Source organism: Mastigoproctus giganteus, chromosome 1 (assembly GCF_048544385.1).
Source record: "Mastigoproctus giganteus isolate SK-2022 chromosome 1, ASM4854438v1, whole genome shotgun sequence".
NCBI classification, from domain to species: domain Eukaryota; kingdom Metazoa; phylum Arthropoda; class Arachnida; order Uropygi; family Thelyphonidae; genus Mastigoproctus; species Mastigoproctus giganteus.
This window is the reverse complement of record NC_143575.1, coordinates 30,950,567-30,969,623: the sequence shown is the minus strand read 5'-3', so window position 1 is coordinate 30,969,623 and position 19,057 is coordinate 30,950,567. Positions and strand designations below refer to the sequence as shown.

General features: G+C 39.6%; 1 protein-coding gene across 1 annotated transcript in view; it reads left to right on the top strand.

The window, feature by feature from the left end:
• O-fut2 (O-fucosyltransferase 2) overlaps window positions 1–11,557 on the top strand; it is a 49,174-nt gene extending 37,617 nt beyond the window's left edge. The window contains exon 7 of the mRNA XM_090379414.1: window positions 11,050–11,557. Within this exon, the coding sequence (XP_090235540.1) occupies window positions 11,050–11,206 (157 nt within the window). The 3' untranslated portion in view covers window positions 11,207–11,557. The remainder of the gene's footprint in view (window positions 1–11,049) is intronic.
• The last annotated feature ends 7,500 nt before the right edge of the window (window positions 11,558–19,057 follow it).

Below are 19,057 nucleotides of genomic sequence, written 5' to 3'. Positions count from 1 at the left end.
CAGCAATCAACCATCCGCTGGCTAAAGGCAAATTTCCGCACATCTGTTCTACAACTGTCACTGTCTTTCCTCAGTTTGAATCAGTTTGAAATTTCCCTTCACGCGATTGATCTGGAACAAGAGAAAGAATCTCATCAGTATTGAGTTTGCTCAAACAATTCAAGGCCTTATACACTTCAGTCAGATCACCTCACAGGTGTCTAGTCTCCAGACACTGCAATTTGCAGGACTTAAGCCTTTCTTGTAAGAGTTCCTTTGTTCCATTCACCAATCTTTACCCTTCTCTGTACTCATTCCAGCAGCTCTACATCTTCCTAAAATGAGGCTTCCAGACTTGTATAGAGTATTCAAGGTGTGGCTTGACCATTGCCTTATACAAAGGGATAATCACCTCCTTATCCCTGCTAGCAAAATTCCTATATATCATTGATAAAACCCCATGTGCTGTCTTGGCCGCCTGTCTGCAGTGCTCAGAGAACTTCATATCCAACTGCACAGTTACCCCCAGGTCTTTTTCATTTTCCACTATCCTGAGTGTAGAACCACACAGTTGATACGTTACTCTGAGGTTACTGCTACCAATATGCAGTACTTTACATTTGTAAATGTAAAGTACTGCATATTGACAAACTTTAGTTGCCACCTCTCAGCCCATCTGCTCAACTTTTTTATGATCCTATTGAAGTAACGTACTGTCATTAGTGTCTGTAACAACCCTGCCAACCTTTGTATCGTCTGCAAACTTGGATGTTATGCCTGATATACCTTCATCAATATCATTAATAAATACAGAAAACAACAATAGGCCCAACACTGAACCCTGGGGGACTCCACTAATAACATTAGTCCACAAAGAGCAGTGTCCATTGATTACCACTCTCTGTCTTCTCCCACTCAACCATCCCTTTATCCATAGCAGAAATTTGTCCTTAATGCCATACTGCTCCAATTTATACAGCAATCTTCCATGAGCAACAATACCAAAAGCTTTCCTAAAATCCAAGTATATGATATGAAAACTATTTTTTGCATCCAGTTCCTTTGTGATCATCACATCATAGTATTCAATTAAATTGGTCAGAAAAGACTTCCCCTTAACATACACATACTGTGTCTGATGAATAACTACAGTCTTGTATAGATGATCCTGCAATGCTTCTTTAACCAGTGTCTCCATTAATTTCACCGGAACAGAAGTTAATTTAACAGGTCTGTAATTATTCTTGTCACCCTTTGATCCCCTTTGTGAATTGGAGATGCATTGGCATATCTCCAGTCTGTGGGGGATCTCCCCTGAGTCCAAGGATGCGCTCATAATGATGGCTAAGGGTTGGTTTGCTTCCTTTTCCACCTCTTTTAATATAACTAGATAGATTCCTTCCACCCCGGGTGCCTTTCTTATGTTTAACTTCAACAATTTCTCTTCCACTTTGCTCTCAGTTATTACAAAATCATTTAGCTCCTTGCCAGAGTTTGATAAATGTCTGGCCTCTACTTCCCTACAGATTTCTTCATGTGTGAATATAGATGTAAAATACTCATTCAATTTGTCAGCTACATGAGCAGGATCATCAACAGTCAAACCATCAATAATAAGTGGACCAATCTGATTCATCCCCTTCCTTCTAGAGTTTACATATGTAAAGAACTCTTTGCTATTATATTTGCTATTTGTTATATCTGGAGACTAGACATCTGATTGAGGTATATAGGCCTTGAATAGATTGCCCAGGCTCAATGCTGATGGGATTCTTCCTCTTGCTCAGATTACAAAATCTGAGGGGGCATAAACTGAAATTGAGGAAAGACAATTGTTGAATAGATATGCGGAAATTTACCTTTAGCCAGTGGGTAGTTGATTGCTGGAACAAACTTCCATCATTGTGGAAGTTGATAGCTTAAATAAATTCAAGGAAGAAGTGGACAAACTTGAGGAGCAAATGGATGGGTGAAATGGGAAGTTTTTTTTCTTTTTGTCTGATGCTGTATAAGCTTGCTTTCTTGCATTGTATGCATCTACTAATGCTAACTGACTTTTTCAGATCCTGAAAAGTAAGTTACCAATATGTATTCTATCTTTCGATGATTTTCTGAGCTCATTAATGAGCTCAGAAAATCATCGAACTATTTTCATAGAGCTGTCTTGATAAGTTCCACAGAAATGGATATCATTTTGAATTGCATATTCTGACTTCCCCATTCATGCAAAATCACTCTTGAAATTATGCAGCCTTTCAGCTCTTAGGATATGTCAAGGATACTAACTACAGCAGGAACTAGGCGCCTCCGTAGCCAGGTGGGAAGGAGCAGCAGTGCGTAGCACACGCTTCTTGATTAGACCGGTGTTCGAGCCCGTCACCACCAAATACGGAGGATGCGGAAAGGTCAGGGAATGACCACCGCATATCCCGGAGCAATATGGCCTTAGTTGCTAATGCTCCTAAAAACCAAATAAACAAACAACAAACAGCAGGAACTGAATAATATCAGAAAAACAGCTGCCAAGGATGGCTAACCCTCTAGTGTCACTATCAAAACCAACACTCTCCAGAAGTTTAATAACCCTCAAAGCAACTAATCCTCAACCAACTCTTCCTACCAGAATCCCTGACCTATCAGGCATCAGTGAAAGAATAGCCAGGCACCGTGATATGTCCACTTACTACCATGGTTCCAAGTTGTTAATTAACTTGATTTTGACAGGATTGACCAGTGTTAGAATAAAAATAGTAATACTATTTTTATTCTGATACTGATACTGTTACTCAAATTAAAATTAAAAAAATAATAATAAATAAAAATCCTAAAAACATAAACGTGTCATTTTTATTTGAAGCAATAATATGCTTTACATCTGTTTTGTTTTTACAGCATTCAATTCAATTTCATGAACTTCTAGATTGGAATTTTGCTGAATTTCTTCAATTTTGACTTTTTTTAAGCCAAAATCATAAAAAACAAAAAAAAGAGAAAGAGTTGACAGATGAGATATTTTCTTTTTCCTCCTCTGATTTTCAAAATTATTTTTGTGCTGCCATCTATTAAAATTGTCTATTAATTGTATTAGTTCAAAACACTGATAACAGTTGGTAGCATGTGTGGAAAATTTTCAAGTAAGCAGACATTATTTGTGTATAAACAAACACATTATTTGAAATGTACTTGAATACAGTGGCACTTCCAGATAGGAGCTAATGGGATATAGCCTCTTTAGCTCCTATTTCCCCTTATGATCAAAATAATGTGGATTTTTTTTACTGCTGCATGATAATTAGAGCTTAATGATTCCTTGCTTGGAACATTTTTATCCCCTACACCTATCCCAAGAAATCCTGAGACTGCCAGTGCTAGATGACTCTAATCAACCAGTGCAGTACAACAAATTGAAACTTATTGGAGGCTTGAAGTGGTAAAACCCATGTTTAGTCTCCAGAGCAAAGTTTCTGGTATCCCTTCTCCCACCCCCATCTTCTTCAACCAGTGCATGGTACTATTGGTACTAATACTAACTAGCACCAATACTAATATAATTTAACACTAATAATATTTTAATATAATAGTAATATAATTATATTACTATATAATTATTGTTTGTTTGTTTGTTATTTGGTTTTTAGGAGCATTAGCAGCTAAGGCCATATTGTGCCGGGGATATGTGGTGGTCATTCCCTGACCTTTCCGCATCCTCCGTATTTGGTGGTCATGGGCTCGAAACCCGGTCTAAATCAAGAAGCGTGTGTTACGCACCTGGTCCTGCTGCTCCTGCCCACCTGGCTACAGAGGCGCCTATATAATTATTGGGGAATATACTATGCAAGAAGGATAGGTGGAACAGGATCAGGGTATATCTGCCAGGGGCATAAGTTGATGACATTGTAGAGCAGATATACCCTTAAAAGATATTATCTTTTAGGGGCACAAAAGGCGATATTTTTGAAACTAATGAACATTGAGTAAGAGATCTGCAGATTTACTCAACAAATACAGGTCAATGTTGAAAAAAAGTCACAAGTTAGGGTTGAATGTGAAAGTGTCTGCAATTCTACCCAGACATGATAGGAGGGAGTATTTGATGAGAGCCTTGTCGATCAATTCGGCCCTGGAGAGATTGTGCAAGACTCAAGGAGTAAAGTTTTTTCAGCCTGGTCTGTGCTTGTTGACAGGAGAGACTGTTTCTACAGGGATGGGATACACTTAAATAGAAAGGGTGCAAGAATATTTGCTGATGCTATTGAGGCAGTGTTATGTGGGTCAGAAAACTGCTAGCTTGGGGAGATACACAGAATAAAAGCTTACAGCTTAACAGTGGCCGCAGGCATAGGCATGCCTGTGGCCACTGATTTCCGGAGTCCAACTACAACCAATCTCATTCAATATAAGCGCGCTAGAGCGAGAGCAAGATATGTTAGATGCTGCAATAAAAAGGCTGCTTGGATCCGCTTCACTTCAACTATCAATCAAGCAACTCCTACACATAAAATTTGGAAAGCGATCAGAAAATTGAGTGGCAAATATAAAATGATACCTCTACCCATCATGGAATGGAGAGGGCAGAATGTAAATGATCCTGCTGGAATTGCCAGTATGCTAGGTGAAACCTTTGCAAAAACATCAGCAATAGAAAGTTATACACTGACCTTCAGAAGATTAAAAACAAGTTTAGAAAAACAAAAGTTAAACTTCTCTTCAAAAGGAGATGAACAATACAACTTACCTTTTACCATCCACGAATTACATAGAGCCTTGTCAACATCTAGACCAGTGCTGTAGGACCAGATAATATTCATTATTCCATGATACAGAAACTAAGTACTGAATCATTACAGTCACTTCTTCATCTATTCAATAGACTCTTCCTGGAAGATAAATTCCTTAATCAATGGCATCATGCTACGGTCCTTGCCTTCCCTAAACCAGGTAAAGACCCTACAAATCCCACTCATAGACCAATCGCCTTGACCAGTTGCATTTGCAAAATTCTCGAAAAGATGGTGAACCGCCGACTGATCCGATACCTTGAAAATTTCAATCTGCTACATTCTGCACAATTCGGTGTTCGACAAACAGATCTACACTAGATATACTAGTCAGACTAGAGAATTCCATTTGGAATGCATTCCTCGGATCGGAACATCATGTGTTAGCCTGCTTTGATATCAGTAAGTTCTATGATTCCACGTGGAAGTATGGAATACTCCATGAATTACATCGCCATGGACTTCGGGGTCACCTCCCGATTTTCATACAGAATTTCCTATGCAAGCGTACATTTCAGGTTCGATTTAAAACCTCGCTGTCCCAAGTATTTTCACAAGAAGAAGGAGTTCCTCAAGGCTCTGTACTCAGTGCTTCACTTTTTATAATTGCAATAAACACCATTGCCGGACAAATTCCAAACACTATTGATAAAGCACTGTTTGTAGACGACCTTAGTATTTGGTGTCATGCAAAAAACATGAATACTATTGAGAGACAGTTGCAAGGGGCAATAACTAAGATCTGTTCATGGGCTCAGACTAATGGATTTCAACTTTGTTCGGAAAAAACATTTTGCATTCATTTTTTCCGCCAACGCAAACTCCATCCCAATCCGGAGCTACAACTGAATCGCCAACCAATAGCAGTTCATCCCAGCATACGGTTCTTAGGAATCACTTTAGACCATAAACTCACTTTCGTTGAGCATATCAAAAGACTAAGAACATCATGTCAACAAAAACTAAATATCATCCGGGTTCTCTCTGCAACTAATTGTGGAGCTGATCGCCTTACTTTATTACGGTTAAATAGAGCATTAATAAGATCGAAACTTGACTACGGAGCACCAGTCTATAGTTCAGCAAGACCTAGTGCCCTTCGCTGGCTTGACCCTATCCATCATAGTGGAATACGTGTTGCTTTAGGAGCATATCGCACGTCTCCAATACATAGCTTATATGCTGAAGCACACGAACCTCCTCTCTCGATCAGGCGACAACAACTGATACTACGTTATGCTTATAAAATTAGATCTATGCCAGAACACCCAAACTGGCAGATACTTTTCACATCACAGCACAGCAGGTTATACCAAAACCGCCCTAATGCTAATCGTCCTTTGGGTATGAGAATAAAGCAGCTCTTAGAAGAACTAAATTTAACCTTAGACAATGTGGCACATAGCCTCCCATCTTCTCTTGCTCCTTGGAATATCATTCCACCCTCATGTGACTTACATCTGCATGAATGGAATAAATCTACATTGCATGGAGAAAACTTCTTGCAACTATACCATGCAGTAGTGGACCAGTTTCCCAGCTTTTCCATAGTACATACTGATTCACCAGAACAACAGCAGCTTTGCCTCGACAATAACAACTATAACTCAACACTCGTGGAAGAGCCTTTCAACGTCGAGGATCTCTCTATGGCCGTTGGGAGACTTAGAAATAACAAGTCACCAGGCCTGGACATGCTTGAGCCCGAAATAATTAAAAAAGTTGCTGAATTCGCTCCAGAAACCCTGCTGAACCTCTTCAACCATTGCCTGCTAAAGGGATGGTTCCCAACTGATTGGAAAACTGCGTCCATTCGGCTCATACTCAAAAATCCAACTAAACCGCATGATCGCCCTGACTCGTACAGGCCTATTGCTCTCCTTTCTGTGCTGAGTAAGGTTTTTGAGCAGCTCCTTAGACGGAGACTGGAAAACCACTACAGTACTGCACAGCTACCAGCACGAAATCAATTTGGATTCAAACCGGGCATGTCTACGGTCGATGCGCTGGAGACCATTACAAATGCTGCCAGGAACTGCACCCAGAAGTACCTCCTTGTCATCTCGATCGACTTTGCTGGGGCATTCGACACCTTATGGTGGCCTAGCATCCTCAGACGGCTGAGACGCGCTGAGCTCCCAGGAAATCTCTACAACTGCATTGCCAGCTATCTCAGTGACAGGAGCATTGTGGTTCAGGCTCCCTTCTCCAGTGTGAATCGTCGTGTCCACCGAGGTTGCCCTCAGGGCTCTGTCCTGGGCCCCCTTTTCTGGAACTCTGTACTCGACGAGCTTCTCAGTACTGACTTAGACGATGTCCAGACCTTGGCATATGCTGATGATCTCTCCCTGATCCTGGCAGGGGACTCCAGGGCTCAACTTGAAATATCTGCGAACAGAGCCCTTACCACCCTGCAATCGTGGGTCCGGAAAAACCATCTGACCATCTCATCCACAAAAACCCAATCCATTCTCCTGAAGGGCTATCTTGATCCGCGGAGGCCGCCTCAAATCAAGATACATGGCACAACCATCAAGCTTGTTACTCAGCTGAAACTCCTTGGAATTATCATCGACAGCAAACTAACATTTCTCCCACATCTCAACTATCTACAGAAGAAAATTAGAAATTACATTGCACTGATTGCCAGGGTGACCCGCCGAGATTGGGGGCTCAAAAAACGCACTCTAGCTTTACTGTATAAAGCCATATTCATACCAGCTATCACCTACGGTTCTGGCATATGGTTCAACAAAGCCTCACTGTGGTAGGACGAAGAAAGCTGAACATCATTCAACGGCCAATTCTCCTTACAATAACCAGAGCATGTTGCACCTCCAGCATGCACGCCCTACAGGTCCTCGCCGGTGTACTGCCCCTAGACCTTGAGGTGGCCCATGTGGGGATGCTGTATCAGCTCAGCAGAGGAAAGTCTACCACCTTTATTGATTTTACCACGGATCCTGCTAACACCTATTCCAGCGAAAAAAGCAGACTCCTAACCTACTTACAACAGACCTGGCAAGCCAGATGGTCTGAATCCACCAAAGGGGCCATCACCCGCAAATTTATACCAGACATATGCAAAGTATATCCCAAATCACCATCCTGGTTCTCCCCAGGCCTTCTAACCACGTACCTCCTAACAGGGCATGGTGCCTTTCGCAGTAAACTGAACCTTCTTGGACTTTCCGACAGCCCCCTTTGCACCTGTGGTGCCCAGGAAACCTGGGATCACTTGATGCATGACTGCCTACTATATGATGACCTCAGATCTTCTCTCATCACACAAATTCATTTCATCCCTAGAGATCAGGAGCAACATCTCCTGGAAGACCACCATACCTACACAGCCTTTTCGAACTTTGCTCAGAGCCTCTTCACGAGCCGGAAAACCCTACCACAACCACAGAATCAGACCCAACCAGACAATGAAACGGCCTAATCAACCATGTGTAAAGACCACTACTTGCTTCAGCATACTGCAATCCCCGTGAAGCCTTTCAACCTGCACAATAATTGTGCCTTTACAATGCAGTCTCAACATCACCTTCATCTACCATGACTGCCGCTCCGGCTTCTCCTCCCACCAAGTTGACTCACCACTGAAATGACTCCACTATCTGGACGGGACTTCTTTGTCCCAGGATTGACACTACTCGGATTTGATCCTCTTTGATTGACTCTACCAAATATATCTTCATGCAGCTCACTACTGAAATGACTTCACCACCTGGACGGGACCTGTCTGTCCCAGGACTGCACTACTCGAATCTTACCTTCTCGGACTGGACTCTGCCAACTATGACTTCACGCAGCATTGCTGCCAATGCCACGTGGCGATCCTGAACCCGTGCTCCCTTGCACGGCCCTGTTTCTCCCCTGTCCTGGCCGGGAGGAGGTGAAGGTCCCCTTGTCTCCTCCCCGCCACCCCCTCTTTCCTTCTGGTGTGGCATGGGCCTGCCTCACTGATTTTGGGGTCATCTACTCTATCGACCCTATACTTCTGTCTCTCACCCCCCAGCCTTTAGTCTCCCCTCCCCCTCTAGCTTTCCAACTAGCGTTCATCCCATGTCAAAATTAACCTAGCCCTACACCCAAAATTCTAAATTCCACACTGTATAACTTAAAACTCCTTGGCCTGACCCAACCTCTAGCGCACCCCCCACCTTTTTTTTTTTTTTTTTTTGTCCTAGCCACTGAAATCCCAGGAAATTAGGTGGCAGGACCTGCCAGAGTACTTATTTAAAAATACTGGTGTACCTGGCTTGCCTCCACGGGGCTAAGTGTGGGCAACGTTGGGCCTCAGTAGGGGTCCAGCGGCTAAATAGCCAGATGAACAACGGTACACGACACTACATCCAACAATATCCATACACTTTTAAATCTCTGGCCTTTACAGTGTTCTGTAACACGTGACAATGTAGACTACACGGAGATGGGGGTAACCCCTGGTGCCGTTAAACCCTAAACACACTTTACACTTTACACTTAGTACATACTGATGGATCAAAGAATGATGTCCACGTTGGAATCGCCACAGTTTTTCCAAACATCACATTAGCTTATCAGTTATCACGTGAATTCAGTATATTTTCCGCCGAACTAATAGCAATTCAGGTTGCACTGAATCATATTGAGTCTTCTGATATTTAACAACAGCATAATTTTCACAGATTCTTTAAGTGCACTTCAAGCACTAAAAAACACCATGAACATCACCCACCCAGTCGTGAAAAGAATAGTCAGCTCTTTACATACCTTATCAGAACTTGGGAAAAACATACACTTCTGCAGGAATTGCCATATTTCCTGGGTCCCAGGAAATATGGCAATTCCTGGAAATGAACTAGCGGACAATGCTGCCAAATTAGCTCACCTACCACCTGAGAACAAGTGGAAAGTGCCTCATCAAGACTATCGACCAATAATCCAGGAAAAATGCATGTGCCAATGGCAGTTATCATGGGAAAATCAACCTAATAATAAACTTCGAAGTATCAAGCCAAACCTTGAGCGATGGCCTTCCAGCTTTAGTTCAATCGGACCTCAGGAGGTAATATTGGCTTGTTTGCGAATAGGTCGCACAAATATCACTCATAGTTATCTTTTAAGAGGAGAGATACCCCCTCAATGTCATCACTGTAATACAATGCTCTCAGTGAAACACATTCTGGTTGAATGCACAAAATATACAAGAGAACGCCAGAATCTTTGCACTTCAGCCACAACAAAAAATCCTACACTTACCTCACTTTTAAACAATGAAACAAATGTCTCAAGCATTTATAACTTTCTCAAGATGATTAAAGTATATCACCTCCTTTAGTTAGCTAAAAAAATTTACTTTCTGGTTCCTTTTTTCCATTTTTTCTATTTGAGAAGAAATGGCATGCATAGTTACCATATGTATGGCGCACTATGGTCATAGTTGCCAATGCGCCCAATAAATCCCCAAACAAACAAACCAGAGTCCAAGGAAGCTCTCATAATTATGGCTAAGGGTTTGCTAACTTCCTTTGCCACCTCCTTTAATATAACTGGATAGATCCCATCCACCCCAGGTGCCTTTCTTACATTTAACTTCAACAATTTCTCCTCCACTTTGCTCTCAGTTATTACAAAATCATTTAGCTCCCTGCCAGAGTTTGATAAACTTCTGGCATTCCCCTACCTGAATGCCAGAAGTTTATCAAACTTCTGGCATTCAGGTAGGGGAATGCCAGAAGTTTATCAAACTCTACCTTTCGTGTGAATGTAGATGCAAAATACTAATTCAGTTTGTCAGCTACCTGAGGAGAATCATCAACAGTCGTACCATTGATATTAAATGGACCAATCTGATTCATTCCCTTCCTTCTAGAGTTTACTTAAGTAAAGAACTCTTTGCTGTTTTTTGCATCCTTTGCCAAAGATTTTTCATAATCTGCCTTTGCATGCCTAACCTCCTTTGTGACATATAGATCTACCTATGTGCTCATGAAAGAGTTAAATCAGTTAGGCAAGTCTGATTCCCCACAACAAAGGTGGATTCATCTACCATATCAAGTATGGGTTTAATAACACTTACATTAGATATGCATTATCAGCATTTGCATGTTCCAATGATTTCAGTAAAAGCACGATTTTGTTATATTTGTGGAAAATAAAAAAAAAATAAAACAGTTGCTTGTATATTCTTATATAGTTTCCTTAAGTTTAGTTTCAAAACGGTATTTCAAATACTTAAAATATTAATATTTGTTATAAGCAGAACAAAAATATGAAACTAATATTTATGTAATTTTTTTAGGTACTTTATTGGAACCTTTGAATCAACCTTTTCTTTTCGGATTCATGAGGAAAGAGAGATCCTTGGCTTTGACCCATCAACAACATTTAATAGATTATGTGGAGAAAATCAAACTTCTTGCAAGCAACCAGCTCGTTGGACTATTGTATATGACTGAAGGATATGTTTCAATTAAACTTGCTTTCAGTTCTGCTGATATTGTGGGAACCCTTGTATAAATTCCAAAGTTTAGGTATTCCTATAACCAGAAATCTGTTGGTGTTAAGTCTAACTAAGAGGAAGCCACATGCATAAAAAGTAACCCTGCTAAAAATGTCTGTTAATGACATTTTCCTGATATGATAATTTAAGGATCAACTCAACATGTCAGCCAATACGTAGTGAAGCAATGTTTTGCTTGAAAATGCCCTTTCTCATTCCTGTCATTTTTTTGTACAGTATGACCTGGGTAGTTTGCTTACAACAAATTAACATGCAAGTAATTCAAAAAGGAGTACACGATTTCAAATAAGTTAGCTAATGTATGCAGTGCAGTACATTTCAGGCACATTAGCAAATAGTAATAACTTTTATTCCTGAACCAAGGATATTTTTGCATGTCTGCTGTATTGCCCATTCATTCCTCCAAATGCATGGCAATAGACATATACTGAATATGGATAGTCTATGTGATATATGTAAAAAATATATATATAAATAATTGCTGAATATTATTTTTTTTTTGGTGGAGCGTGACAAATCATTCTAAAAGTGCCAAATATAAAATTTCAACAAAATTCACCTCCTGGGAGTTGAGTTATTATGGTTGGACAGACAAGAAATAATAATTTTTGCATTTCTGTTGGTTCAATTTTATTTTAGGATGACTCAATAACCTTTCTATAAGAGTCAAATATAAAATTTTATGAAAATTCATTCACTAGCAGTCAAGTTATCACATACATACATATAACCCAAGGGGCTCACATCCAATGAGTATGGGCTTGGCACACCCAGGGTCCTGAGCTGGATATCAACATTTTTCTTTCTCTTTCTTGGTGATTCCCTTCTGTTTCTGACTTGTTCTCTCTCTCTCTCTCTCACACACACACACACACATACAGGGTAATTCAGAATTTCTTTTTTTTTTTTTTTGGCTAGTGCAGCAAAAGCCTCGGCTTCCTTGCTCATATGGCTACTACTATTAATAATATGGATTGACAGATATTGTGCAGACAATAGGCAAGCTAAGCATATATGCTAACATGGCTAAAAAATCAGCAATCAAAATTGGCAATATATTTTTGTTGGGTCATTCACAGATAGAAAATCATAAAAGTTTCCCATGGATCCAACAGTCACTTAGTATGAGTCACAGCAGGTGTTGATTCAATAGTCCATTTTTTTTCAGACCTTAAGCAGTAGGTATGTGGTAATTGATGCTACTGCTTCAGTGGTCTTGTATTTCATATCAGGAATGTCTGTTAGCAATGATGGCACAGGCATGGCATCTCTTACATAGCCCAACAAATAGAAGCCATATGCTGTTAGATGTGGTGACGTTGGGAGGAGGGGGGAGAGCTCTATATCTTTTTCAGTATTTTGTTCCATCATTGCTGATGTATGCTATTAAATTCTCGCACATCCACGTGTGTGTGAAGTACAATCCTGCTGGAAGATGAAATCATCATTATTCTATATGACCAGATAAATAAGCCCATTATTGATTGCCTTTTCCAGCAAAAAGACATGCACAAAACATTTAATTTGGGGTACCAAAATAAACATTTTGATGACTTAGTGAGGACTTAGTGCCACACAGCAAAATGTTATGGTTGATGACTGCTTTGCTCAAATGAAAAGTGGTGCTGTCACTGAAAACAAGACATATTACCATTACCACACTTACCATTTCCACTTTGTATTGAAAGCCATTGCTGTTTTTGAGGCACGTTAGCAATCTCACAGTTACTTGCGTGGGTTTTGCTGAAAGGCTTCACGTACACTTCATCAGTGGTGTGGAGGCTACAGATTCTTACTGTTGCAGAGGCAGTTTTTGTTTTCAAACTACTTACATCAATTGTAAATTGATTTATATTGTGATGGATCATTTTTGTACCATGTATGAAAGTCATATTGTACATTAGTCACTGAATTTATCTTTGCCCGAGTGGATGGCACAAAATGCTTTTTTGCAGTAGAGAAACTATTCTAACAACTTGTTATTTCTGGTAGATCAGATGAAAGCAATAAATTTCCAGCAGGGATTTTTTTTTAAGATTTGAGAATTCGCTGCCATGTACATGATTTGCATTTCATTAACTTCTAAAAGTGTTTACTTCTTTTTGAATCATCCTGTATATGATATTGTTTAAAACCATCAGTTAAATTCTGTGTCACTATTAAAAAAAAATATAATAAAAGTTCTCTTTATACTCTGGCATGACATGGAACTTACAACTAATCATCTTGACAAGAACATAATCATTGCCATATTTAACGATTACATGGGCTCTAACCACAGTCAGCTAAATGTGTATACTACAGGTGTCCCAAAATAAACATTTTTATGACTTAGTGAGGACTCAGTGCCACACAGTGAAATGTTATGGTTGATGACTTCCTTGATCAAATGAAAAGTGGTGCTGTCACTTTCAACAAGACATATTACCATTACCACACTTACCATTTCCACTTTGCATTAAAAGCCATCACTGTTTTTGAGGCATGTTCATACTCACAGCTACTTGTGGAAGGAACCTGTCTGGGTTTTGCTGAAAGGCTTCACATACATTTCATCAGTGGTGTGAAGGCTACAGTTATGTACATCCAGGTTCTATAGGGCCTGAAGCTTATATAATTTTAGGGACCCTTTTTAAGAAAAATAATACAAAATTACAAATAAAAAAAATAGGTACAAACATGAATATTTATATTTAGAATGAGAAAATAAATCACAAAAAATTACAAATTTAATCAAGCTGACAAATACCACAAAATCCAGAAAAATAGCATATTTTAATTAATTAACTGCCTGACACACCTCTATAATACTTTCCTTCATTTTTTGGTTGCATTACCCTTTTAATATAAAAGAAAAGTAACTTCACAACTCATTAGTAATGTAAATTTTTAGGATTGTTGTCAAATTTGAGAAACCCCTATCCAGTTTCTTTCATTCATGAGCTGTAAAATTTCAGGGCACTTCAAGATTTCTTGTGCAGTGACAAATCTTAAATACTCTTTGAATTGAAACCACTCATTAACCAGTTTGTCATTGATGCACTAATATACGTGAAGCTATTAACCCAAACGAATGTGTGATAACCATTTTAAGATTTTTAGCACAGGACGATCTTATGAAGGTTTAAAATTCACAATAGGAACTGTTGGTCACTTGTTTTTTTACCTAATTCCTGAAACATGCAGAGTTTGCATGAAAAATTAAGAGAAATCATTTTTGAACAATTAAATAATGTGGTTCATTTTTTAAAATTTTTTTGAATTGATTAGGTACTAATATTTCCTAACAAAATTTTTCCTAAAATGCTTTAGTGAACATTCCGTTCACTCAAACTAACAAATTTAACTGTAAGTAGCAACAGGAGTTACATATGATATGGACCAATCATCAGAATATGCATCTTCTAAAACCTGATTTAATATCCTTGTTTTTAGCCTTATCAGTTCGACACCTTCATACTTCCATCATTCCATGGGCAGCTACCTTTCCATTCTGTGACCTTATCTTCTAATATAGGATCTACTAGCTTCTTCTGCCACAGATCATCGCCTGTGTCTCCCTCTTTGTATTTCTTCCTGTCCTCTGTCAGAAGCTCCTTAAAATGTTTCATCCAGGCTCTAATAGATACTGAAGCTAATATGTGTGAGGCATGATTTTAGCTGAAATATATATTAAAGTACCAGGTCAAATTAAGAAATATGCACGAATGATAATAACACTGCACTATTTTCAGGTATGCGACAGTTATGTACTGTCGCATACCTGAGACACAGTTTTAAATTTATAGACTCAATAAACTATAAAATAGATAAGCAGTTGTCATATAATGCACAATCAGTGACGTTATCAAGGGTCAACTACCAAAATTCCATGAAAAGGCAACGATATTAAGGTCTGTTTCTGACACAAAACTCATGCCAGGAAATAATGATAAAACAAAGAATTAAATGTTTATAAAATGAGGTTAAGGCCAAAAGGAAAATATAGGAGAATACAATCAGCAAGTGTGTGATTATGGTTGACTCAACAGGAACAAAAAAAAAGTAATAAAAGAAGTCACTGTTACATGAAACAAAAAATACAAAGGAGATAACTGGAGCACGAAAACAGAAATACAATAGAGACCTATTGTTTTGCTGCTTGTTCAAACAGCAAAAGCGTGGTTGAGTTAGTGGGTTTCGGGGGGGGGGGATAGAATGGTTTTTTCTCCTGGTAGCAAGTTTTTCCTCCAGCGAAACAAAATCGACCTCAGAACACATGCAATTTACTGAAAATATACTACGGCCTTAGTTGCTGATGCTCTTAAAACCCTACTATAACAACCGTTCAAAAGAAATAAAATAGGAAAGTAAAAAGTAAAGGAAATGTAGGAAAATGGGACAGCTGTATATACAGGTTGGCCATAAATGCGACAAAAATTAGTAAGTAAACTATTCAAGGCATGGGGAGAAGGATTCCATGAAAAAAAAATTAGTTCCAAAATCTGCTGGCAGAGGATAACATGGCACTGCAAGAGGAAATACATGACAAAGTACCAACAAATAAATAAGACAAACCTTAATGAAATTACAAATTTTTATTTGTACTCTGCAAAAAAACAAAAACTGAATTGCACTAAAGTTTTAATTCCAAACTAAAAAAATAAGACATCTAAGAGAGCAGAAAATTTGCATAAATCTAAGTTAATTTTATTTTCTCAGCAGCAGAGAGCTACACTGGTGTGCAAAACTTAAGGACCAACACTATTTCTAAAGGCTACAACCACAAAATCTTTACTACTGATGAGAGTAGATTCAGTCTCAGCAGCGATTCTGGACTTCAGCTAATCTGGCGATAAGTTGGCACACGGTATCATCCCCGCAAACATCACTGAAAGGGATCGATATAGTGGTTGAGGTATTCTCGTCTGCGGAGGCGTTATCTTGGATGGACATACACAACTCCAGATACTGGAAGGCAGTAATGTAACCGGTGCACGCTACTGTACTGAGGTAATTCTTTCCCATGTGTGCCTGTTCCGAGGTCCCATTGTCCCCGAGTTCGTGTTTATGGATGATAATGCCACATCCCATCGCACTGCAGCTGTTATGCTTTTGGAAAGTGGGCAATGCTACGCCCAAGAGCATCCCACACATGTTCGATCGAATTTAAGTCTGATAACCCTGTTGGCCACGGCAGTCGTTTGATATCCTCAGTTTCAATATATTCCTCCACCACTTGAGCTCTACGTACAGTGCATTGTTGTCAGAGGCGGACTGACCATAAGCCTTACTGGGGGAAACCCCAGTGGGCCGGAAATAAATAGATCCCGGTTTTGGCCATAAACACTAAGTATGAGGCCACTACAAATTTCCCCCGGTAAGAATTTTTGACCCAGGCACCTCTGGTTGTGCATGAAAAGAAAATCTTGGCCAACCGCACCTTTAAAAAGTTGCACATCGGGGTCGAGGATCTCAAGAGGGGGGTGTGGCCATTGATCATTGTTCCACCTCACACGAGAACAACACCGTAAGTGACCCTTTCTCTGATGTTGGAGGGAGGGTACCACATTTCTCATTGTCTCCAGATGAAATAACATCTAGATCTGTTTGTAGACTAAAACTTGGCTCAGAGTATAGAGCTGTACCCCCATTTATCAAGGCTCGAAGTCATACCTTCATGGCACCACTTTGGACGAGCTCTACAGTGGTTTGAGGTTAATTGGACTGAAAGTATTCTTGTTTTTTGAGGCGGTCTCCAGGGTTTCCCCTATGTGCCACAGCAGCATCTGAAAAGCAAACATGCCAAAGCCAGTAAGTATGAATAAGTGTTGGTATGTTTAAGGTTATGTGTGTGTTGAGTTGAATGCCTGCACCTGGCAACTTTGCAGCCAGAGGGCAATGAAAACCTGGTCTGCTGCCCCTTGACTCCCATCCCATGCCACGTGGAGTAGGTCCAGGGACCACCGACAGGTAAAGACTCTTAGTGGGATAATAAGAAAACTTGTTAATAAGGAAAAATGAAAAGTAAGGAACATAGCATGAGAAATAGGGGTAAGGGAATGGATCGGAAAGAGAAGAAAAGCAAGGGGATGCAAGCAAAAATTTAAAGAGTAAAGAATATAATACACTAGTGGACAAAGCTTATGCAGTTCGGTAAGGCCATACAACCCGATCAAAAGTAAAACTAATATACACATTATTTACAAAGCCAACAATTTAACATTTCTCTCAACTAGAGATGTATAGACAAATCACTATTCACATAATAAAGTAAATACAAAATTTGGTTATCAAAACTACAATCATTTTTGGAGATTAATTTAATTTAACCCTTGCAGGAAGAGTGCTTTCACTCCTGTACTTATGCGAAGAAATAATCATATGACACAAGCCATCAATTAGAACACTCTTAATAAGACAGTAAAAAAAAGTCCAACATTCTGACACACTGACAGTGGTAGAGAATGAAAAGGACCTGGGGGTAATTGTGCAGGCAGATGTGAAGTTCTCTGAGCAGTGCAGGCAGGCTGCAAGAGTAGCTCATGGTGTCTTATCAATGATATACAGGAATTTTTCTAGCAAGGATAGGGAGGTGATTATTCCCTTGTATAAGGCAATGGTCAGGTCGCACCTTGAGTACTGTATACAGGTCTGGAGGCCTCATTTCAAGAAGGATGTAGAGCTGCTGGAACGAGTACAGAGAAGGGCAACAAGGTTAGTGAACGGAACGAAGGGTTGCTCTTACGAAGAAAGGCTTAAGTTTTGCAAATTACAGTGTCTGGAGACTAGGCACCGGCGAGGTGATCTGATAGAGGTGTACAAAGCCTTGAATGGTTTGAGCATGCTCAATGTTGGTGGGATACTGCCTCTTGCTCAGAATAATCACCTGAGAGGGCATAAATTCAAATTGAGGAAAGACAGATGTAGGATAGATGTGCGGAAATTTGCCTTTAGCCAGCGGGTAGTTGGTTGGTGGAACAGACTTCCATCCCTTGTTGTGGAAGTTTTATAAATAATAAGTAAATAAATAAATTTACTGATAAATAAATAAATAAATAAATTTACAGCTGAGCCCTAAATAAATTTAAGGCTCAGCTGGACAGGTATTTCGAACGAACGGAGGGGTGAAGGGGAAGGGTTTTTTTTTTTTTTTTTTTTTTGGCTGATGCTGCATAAGCTTGCTTTCTTGCATCATATGCCTCTACTAATGCTGATTCTACAGCAAAGCAATAATGACGAAATCAGTTTTAGGATGTAAACTCCGTCATTTTTAGAGAATACACTTTAATTAACCCTCTCAAGTAGGTTAACCAACATACATACACCTAAAAGAGAACACAAACATATAGCATGCATCCTTCCATGCTTAAATCGTCCAGTTTCACCATACCGCCCAACAAATCAACGATTAACACAAACAAATAATACATTATCCTAAGTTTGGTACTTACAAACAACTCAAGAGGAAAACCAAAAAAACATCTATTACTCACAATGCAGGTGAGTAATAGATGTTTTACAGGGCATCATAATTAAAACAAATTATGATGCCCTGTAAATGATTACATCAATCCATATTTATATTGTCCGTAAATTGCGTGTGTTCTCTGGTCGATTTGCCTGTTTGCTGGACGAAAAAAAACCCAGTTTCTGGGGGGGGGGAGAAACCTTGATATCTACGCCTGAGACAGACTAACTCAGCCACGGAGTGAAAAAGGCCCACTAAAGTTTCTCGCGTCATCGACGGGATTCGAACCCGGGCCTTTTCCACCTGGTGGGGGAAGGACGGTGACGATACCATGTG